The following is a 9,242-nucleotide window of genomic DNA, read 5'->3' as shown; positions in this document are numbered from 1 at the left end:
AGCCCCGAAGAAGAAGAAGAAGAAAAATCTGTATCTGTATATGAATGTATATATAAACAGATTTGTCGGGCGGGGCTTGGCCAGGGAGCCGGGCGTGAGCGAGGGCAAGATGCCGAAAGCAAGGGCAGAGCCAACTAAGAGATCAGACACAGCCGCGCGGGCGTAGTGTCACTCACCCTGCTGCTTCTGTCCTCATCTATCACCGGGTTGTGTCGATGACATGGGATAAACTTTTCTTACCACTCCATCTGTACATAAAGTCTATAGCCTATTTATTTCACCTATCCCTCGATCTTCTGCTGCGTCAAAGCTTTGATCGCGTATTATCTCATTCTGAAAACATTTTTCGGGGGGCTTAAGATCTCACTTAAGAAACACGTATCTCAAACATATTTCAATATTTTGAACGAGATGGCGCGATGTCCCATTTAAGCAGTTGGAGAAGCCCGTAGGCGTAGAGAGGGAAGCCTCGAGCCTAGAGGACAGTGACTGCCCGTAAATAGACAAGCGGAGGACGTCATGGACAGCTGTTGCCGGAGAGAGCGAGTCAGTTAGCCCTGGGACGTCGTCTTTACCTCCCTTCTCATGATCTCGACCGAGAAACAATGCCAGAAAGAGATCCTGTTCATCATTATTATTTCCCGAATCGTTAACTCGACGTGGAATTAATGCCGAGAGAGATGTTGGACATATTTTGTCTCCATTTGTGTAAACTCAACCCGGAAATGATGCCGGAGAGAGAGCTAGTTAGCCTTTGGACTTCATCATTACTTCCACTTTAATCAATCCACAGCGGAAATATTGTCGTTCTTGGACATCTTCTGGATCTCCCTTTCTAATACTCCAACCCGGAAATCATACCAGGGAGAGAGTTGAATACGCCTTCGACATCTGGGCTATCTCCATTCCCATTAACTCGACCCGTATATAATGCTTTGCATGACGATAGAGGACAATATCGCTTCGCGTGCCTCGTCCACTTTGGTGGTGTGTCGTTGACAGCTTCAAGAAGCGGCCGGTGGAAAGTTGGCCGGGGACCCAGTGTACGGCGAAACGATAGGGAAGAAGGAAAAGAAGATGTTTATATACATCTATATCTATATATCTATATATAAATCTATATATATATGTATACACATCAATATATATATATATATATATATATATATATATATATATATATATATATATATATATGCATACATACATATATATATATATATATATATATATATATATACATATATATATATACATATATATACATATATGTATATATATACATATATCTATATCTATATCTATATCTATATCTATCTATCTATCTATCTATCTATCTATCTATCTATATATATATATATATATATGTGTGTGTGTGTGTGTGTGTGTGTGTGTGTGTGTGTGTGTGTGTGTGAGAGAGAGAGAGAGAGAGAGAGAGAGAGAGAGAGAGAGAGAGAGAGAGAAAGAGAGAGAGAGAGAGAGAGAGAGAGCGAGCGAGAGAGAATAATCGATAGTAAAGAAGGAACAGCAATGTTACAGAAGCTATGCAATTACTTGGCAAAACGACCACACACACACACACACACAAATGCACACATACACACGCACACATACACATGCGCAGTCGTTCATGTACAAACGCTCAGACACGAACACTGAACTTTACATCGACATATGTCAACTGCACTTTTTCAATATTTAAGAAAATTGATGATTACCTATTGTAATCTTAATCGTGGTTATGATGATCATGCCAGTTATGATCCTATTGTTAATGAAAATAATGATTATAATGATAATAATGATGACGATTATGATACTACTATTACTACCACTGGTGATGATGATGATGGTATTGATGATGATGATGATGATGATGATGATGATGATGATGATGATGATGATGATGATGATGATAATGATAATGATGATGATGATGATGATGATGGTGGTGGTAGTGGCGATGGTGACGGTGATAATAATAATGAATATAAAGAATATAATAATGATAACAACAATGATACTGATGAAGAGGATAACTAAAATGTTAATAATAAATGACTATGTTCGTGCAAATGTTAATGCTAACTCTTTAACCTTTCCTCCCACTTCTGTATTCTATCAAAGGGAGTCCTATCACCTTTGGACTTTTAGAGCAGATTGGAGACATTTCAGACGTACATATGTGCAAAGTTACACGAGAAATGCTCAATCATAGCATGTATACAAACTCACATACACCCACACACAGACGAACGCATATACGTACACACACATGCGAACACACACATATACGAACACATAAATATACGGCTACACCTACGCATATGAACACACACTTATGAATATATACGTACACAAACATGCACATTTACACATATGTACAATTACACATAGACACGTCAGTAGGATCCAGTCTCGCTTCTTCAGATCAGTCTTTCAGCAGCATCTACTCCTCTCTCTCTCTCTCTCTCTCTCTCTCTCTCTCTCTCCCTCTCTTCCTCCCTCCCTTTCGCTCTCTGCTCTCTCCTTCTCCCTTTCGCTCTCTTCTCTCTTTCTCTCTCCTTCTCCCTTTCCCTTCTTTCTCTCTCTCCCTATCTGTGTGTGTCTCTCTCCCTATCTGTCTGTCTTTTTCTCTCTCTCTCTCTCTCCCTTGTTATCCTTCCCTCTTCCTCTCCCTCTATATCTGTCCATCTTCCTCTCCCTCCCCCCCTCCTCTATCCCTCTCCCTCTCTACCTGCCCCTCCCCCCCTCCTCTATATCTTTCTCTCTCTCCCTCTCCCTCCCACCCCCTTCTCTATATCTCTCCGTCTCCCTCTCTTCCCCCCCTCCTCTATATCTCTCCGGCTCTCTCCCTCATCTATATCTCTCCGTCTCCCCCCTCCTCTATATCTCTCCATCTCACCCCCCCCCCGCCCCACTCCTCTATCTCTCTCCCCTTCCTCTGTCCACGTTTCTCTCAGCCGTGAACCATCTCACTGTTTGCCATTCCGGACAAAAGGCCTGATAACATGCAACGCGACTGAGTATTACCTTTAATGACCTTTCGCACACTAACAGGATGACGCGCGCCGCCCCGATCTCTCTAAGGAAGGCCAAGTGGGAAGAAAAGGCGGAAGGAAGAAATTCGCGGCTTGAAAAAAAGGACTTTCGCCAACTTTAAACGACGATTTGTGTTGTTCACGAAGGTTGTTTTGTGTTTTTTTGGATGTTTTACTCGACTGTCATTACGCTTGTTATTTTGTTTTTTTCTTCTTCTTCTCGTGTTTTAAAATACGTGAAAAGTCATAAAAGCTGTATACATGTGTACTTAAGATGGTCATACTGTAAAATTGGTGTACTGTCGGGAATGTTGATTTTAAATTGTCCTTATAAAATAAATTATTAAATTTAGAATACACTGAAATACACATGAAAGGCATCTACATTAAGATATATAATATCTGTGTGTATATATATGTATATATATATATATATATATATATATATATATATTTATATATATATAGATAGATAGATAGATATGTATATGCGCTCGAAAATATCTACTCGTTTTGACTGTCAGCCTGTTGGTCAATTAGTCAGTGTCGAGAATGATGATTTAAAATGTATCCACAAAACCTAAACAGAATACATTATTACACTGCTAATACTGTTACTTCTTCTAATATTAGTATTACTACCGCTGTTATCCTAACCATTGTTACTGCTATAACTACAGCTGGTGCAACTACCTCTATTACCATCACTTTCAGCACTGTTATTACCTTTACTGCTGTTGTTATTACTATCAATAACATGACTTTACAGTACCCTAGCCTTCACTTCCCTTCCCAGCCAAGTTCTCTCAGTGAGTTTCCTAATCATAATTTCTCATGAATTTATTTCTGAAACATACTATAACTACATAAGAGAGGGCTATATAACAAATACGATAAAGTATATTTCAAGTGTTCTAATCATATGATATGCGGGCACTTACGATGACAAATTTATGGTAATCATACACCAGGTTTCACATCACTATGACAGACAGGATATGTCCTGCAATAACAATCCAACGATAGGCGTGTGTGCGTATGCATATATACATATATATATACATATATATACACACACACACACACACACACATATATATATATATATATATATATATGTGTGTGTGTGTGTGTGTGTGTGTGTGTGTGTGTGTGTGTGTGTGTGTGTGTGTGTGTGTGTGTGTGTGTCTACCTACCTACCTACCTATCTATATATATGTGTGTGTGTGTGTATGTATGTATGTATATATACATATACAGAGTGAGCATGTTTTTTTTTCATACATTGAGCGGGAACATAACTGAACGGGCTCACTGTCAACTGGCAGTCTGCATATGCACTGCTTCGAATCAAAGATTTAAAAATATAAAACAAAATATCACCCCTTAGGTGGAATAAGATTTCTATCTCCGACTGTATATCTGAAGACAAGATCATCAAGACATATCAAGCCTGGACGTTGCTATTAAGAGATGATGTCAAAGGACTCGATCGAAGATTAAATGAGCTTATTATGGGATGTGTCGAGTGCTCCAGGGAACGCTTGGGGTTCGAAGCGTGGTTGTTCATTCTATGAATCGAGAAGGGTATTCTCTCTCTCTTTATATATGTGATATATGTCTCTCTCTCTCTCTCTCTCTCCTTCTTTCTTTCTTTCTTTCTTTCTCTTTCTCTCTCTCTCTCTATATATATATACATATACATATATATATTTATATACACACACACACACACACATATATATATATATATGTATATATATATATATATATAATTATATATATTATATTATACCGTGTATGTCGGTATTATGTATATATCATCACATGCACACACTGTATGTATATATATATATATATATATATATATGCATGTGTGTGTGTGAATATATGTTTATGTATATATATAATATATATACATTTATGTATATACAAATATATATATATGTATATATATGTATAAACATAAATGCATATGTAAATGTATATATAAATATATATACTTATATATACATACATATATACATATACACGCACATATACGTACGTGTATTCATGTGTTCGTGTATATGTAAGAATTCATACATCCATGTACGTATGAATGCATGCATGTATGCCTGCATGCGAACACACACAAAGCACACATAGATCCGCCTACACACACGCCCACAGCTAGAAGGGTCGCGAAGGCTCAGCTGACGTGGTTTGGCAAGGAAATTCGAGATAAACAAGTGTGGTCGAACAGACACTTGGCACAACATCTCTACAACATCAGCTGTTGGGGGGAGGGGGGGGAAGGAAAGAAAGAAAAGGAGAAAAAAATGGTATTAAAGACGATAAAAGGTGGTGGGAAAAGGAGGGCAAAATGGTGAAGACGGAGAAGGAAAGTTGGTGGAAAGGGGAGAGGGAAAAGGAGAGAGGAAGAGTGAAAGAACACAAGAGAAAGCGGGATGAAATGGGGAGACAGAGAGGAAACAGAAAGGCTACGGAATTACTTTAATGTTTCGTATAAGAACTGAATATTAATGAATCGATTAGGGATAAGTAGCATCATCGTCATCATATTTAATATCATTAGTATTATTAACATTTAGATTCACCCTATTAATCTTAACTACTGCTTCTGTCATTACTCTATCATTATTATTGTACTATTACTATTTTTTATCCTTTTTATCAACATTATTATCCTTATTATCAACATCATTATCATTATTTGCACTGCTATTATCATTATAATTATTATCACAACATTTATCTTCACTATCAGTAGTATCAGTACTAACGCTGAAAATATATCCCAACTACATTTATTATCATTACTACTATCATCATAAAGTGTCAAAGTAGTCTTTATCGTAACATGAGTTACTGTTACCATCATTGCATTCGTTATGACCACTGTGCTTTCAAGTATTCGTTTGACACGATGTTGCAATCATCTTCCTAATCATCATTAAGACCATGATGTTGACAGCATTTCCGCCAGCAATATACTGTGCTACTATTGTTGCCCTTGTTGCAATTATCATTATAATTATCACCAGTATCCTTATTTCTGTTCTTATTATTATCAGTATCAGTTGTAATAATAGTTATCGTAGCTGTTTCATTACTGATATTGATTTTTTTGTTTCATTTTCATTATCATACTCATTATCTTCTGTAACACCATTATCGGAAATAGAAATAAGGTATTTTGTTTATATATTTACTCAGTAATAACGATAACATGACACTTAGTAATTGATAACATTTAATCGTTTACAGTAGAATCTAACATCAACCATTAAATTTGATAAATGCTTAATTCAAAAAGTAGTTACAGCCCCGTTCCCTAGCCAAAATAGGGAATGGTTAACATGTAACATTTTAAACTTGGCATTATCATGTAGGGTAGGCCTATCATAAAGATGGACGCTGGAAGGAGAATTCATTATAAGGTAACAGGCGGTAATGGATAATACGAACAAGTATATATAAATATCATGAAACCGATTTGAAATCGTTTGCTAACGCATCATAATTCATACATCGTAGAGATCTTTGGTTATAGAATATCTTAACAAGTAATCGGTAAAATACTTAATCAACATCAACATTAGTATCTAATTCCTAAAATTCAAATTAATGTTTATGTTACAATAACAAATGGTCGTTTCGGTCGTTACACTAGTGTAGAAGGCCGGTTTTCTGTTACAAACGCAAGTGGATAACTATAATAATTATCATGTATTCAAATCTACTAACGACTACTCGGCATGAGTATTTGAGAACTCTAAATTAAAAACATCCCACTGATTCTTTTAAAATTTAAGTGATGTAACTGATTTATAAAAAAGGCACTCCCTCAGAGCTGACTAACAGCGCGCCGTGGCCCACACCTTATCCTAATGAAAGCTCTTTATCAACTCTCCCGAGGTTTAAATTTCTCCCAATTTGTTTACCGAACTTCAGAACAGTAGCTATATTGATAAGAGAACCAACATACCCTCCATCCAATATGAAAATGCAAGGACAGAAGCCCGCAGACGAGAAAAGAATCGCATTAGGCACGAAAAAATCTGATTTAGCATATAAGAGTTGGCATCCGTGGGTATGCTGTGGTGCCATATAAGGTAACGATGGAGTGAGGAAGGCTCCCTCTCAACCCACCGCTATGTACGGCACACAGCTCTTCCTAGGAGCGACTAGTCAGATCTTTAAACCTTTACGGACTTCGTTCATTACCCTCGTCTTGCAAAAGTAGGAAAAAGAGCGTGAATTGGATATAATTAAATCAAAATAAAGATTCGGCGGGTCTTCTCACGCAGAGGAGATCTACATGGCCAACTTACGCTCTCTTATTCTTGGTGTTGTCTCATAGTAGAGGTGACGCTTGGCACTGGCACGGGTGTCCTGTCAGAGGGTGTCAAGCTTTTAGTGGAATTTGGGACCCGCTCTCGTTTAAAGGCTAAGTAGGCCGACCCCCTGATTAGTGCTGAGTCGAGCCGCTACCTTGTGTTTCATGTTATCAATTAAATATATTCATTTGACTAATGATCCGTCCATAACAATCATTTAGCTCAATCGTTGAACTTATATGTTTTAGAACTGTTTATATACATATTTACAGTTTAACACATTATATCTTCTGGCTGGGTTAATTATGTGCCACATTGTCTAGTAGGGAAAACTGAAAGACTGTACTACAAAATAGATAGCTTTATTTACTTACACCAACAAAAAGTGATATAAGCGAATCTTTGGTGTCATAAAATAAATCCTTGTCTGTACAAAATAACGCCTGGCCCAAACCATCAGGCACTCACATGAAATAGAAATGAAACAGATAATCTTCTGCAATAATAATGAATGATGATATATATATATACATTAAGATAATTAGCTAAATAATAACACAATGACTTGAGTTGACTCTTGGTACAAGAGCAATATTCAAATGCATTCACATTCAGACACAGAAATCGAAGCATATTATAATACACGATATGAATAGAGGTTCGCGTTTATAGTATTACCATTTAAGAACAAAAGTAAATTGGAGGGGCGTGTGCCCTTTATAGATATGACGTCACAGGTAAGCGACCACCAGCTGCAGGTAGGTGCCAGCCAACCTTCCGGGCGATGACGTCACCGCGCAGGCATCACCCTCTCCACCTCTCACTCGCACTTGCAATCGCCGCTACCTCGTTTCAATCGCAGGATACTTCCATTTCGCATCTTCCTGTACCATATTAAGTTCGTTCACATTGCCTATCATTTCGGTACACTCGCCCAGAGAAAATAAATAATAACGTCTTCATTCTAACGTCACAGAACACATTATCACACAGGTGATCCCGTAGCAACGCAACACTCACTATCACTCTTCGGGTGGAAGAGCGTGTTATCATTGTCTTGAGCTCTCACTCCTTGGTCACCACACCGCCACACGCAGGGTGTCGTGAGTCCCCCAGCCGCCCACTCCAAACACACACACACACACGACCTCGTCCCTCCTTCTACGGTCGTCGGCCCTCCCTGCCCGAGAGCAGCTCGCCGCCGCCACCAGTTCAACAGCTGCCACATATGGACTCGGTTCTGGATACCGGAACCCCCCTTTTATGGCCAAATCCTCGGAACAACCCCCGAATGAGCGAACTGTTTCGAGTAGCTGTCTACAAGGGCAGCACTTCCGACAAAATCTCCTTGGCACTTTCCGTGAGGTTTGCGGGGAACTGGATGTCGAAGTGGACGATGATGTCACCTTTCCTCGTCGGGTCCTTCGGGTAGGGGAGCCCGTATCCCTGGAGACGCTTGGTTGTCTGGGGCTTCACCACTTCGTTGCTAAAGTTGAGAGTGACCTGCTGACCTGTCAAAGTGGGAACCGAAATCCTGGTGCCACAGAGAGCATCTCGCAGAGGTAACTTAGCTGTGTAGATTAGGTTTGCTCCGTCGCGCTTGAACTGGGGATGAGGTTTGTCCCTAATGACGAAGATGATGTCTGCGGGGATCTTCCCTGGGTACTGATCACCCTCCTTCTCGAAGGTGATTTTGGTGCCCTCCTTCCACCCTGGCTTGACCTCGATGGTGAGAATCTTTTCCTCGCGACGTGTCGACCGCCCGTCCGCCGCCAACACATTCCTCGTGATCTTCATCTTCTTGGTGACGCCTTTGACGACCTCCTCTAAAGACACATAAAGGTCCCTGGTGACCGCT

The 9,242-nt window shown here is 39.3% G+C and overlaps 1 protein-coding gene across 1 annotated transcript in view; it reads right to left on the bottom strand.

The window, feature by feature from the left end:
- Positions 1–7,730: 7,730 nt before the first annotated feature.
- The window catches only part of LOC122257758 (dnaJ homolog subfamily B member 4), a 2,169-nt gene continuing 657 nt past the window's right edge, over positions 7,731–9,242 (bottom strand). Inside the window, exon 1 of the mRNA XM_043023256.2 lies at positions 7,731–9,242. This exon is cut by the window's right edge and continues 657 nt beyond it. Within this exon, the coding sequence (XP_042879190.1) occupies positions 8,702–9,242 (541 nt within the window). The 3' untranslated portion in view covers positions 7,731–8,701.

The sequence above is a fragment of the Penaeus japonicus genome, unplaced genomic scaffold (genome assembly GCF_977035675.1).
Source record: "Penaeus japonicus unplaced genomic scaffold, GWHDUDI00000001_assembly GWHDUDI00000032, whole genome shotgun sequence".
Lineage (NCBI taxonomy): Eukaryota > Metazoa > Arthropoda > Malacostraca > Decapoda > Penaeidae > Penaeus > Penaeus japonicus.
Note: the sequence above shows the minus strand (reverse complement) of the source record. Positions and strands in the feature narration are given on the sequence as shown.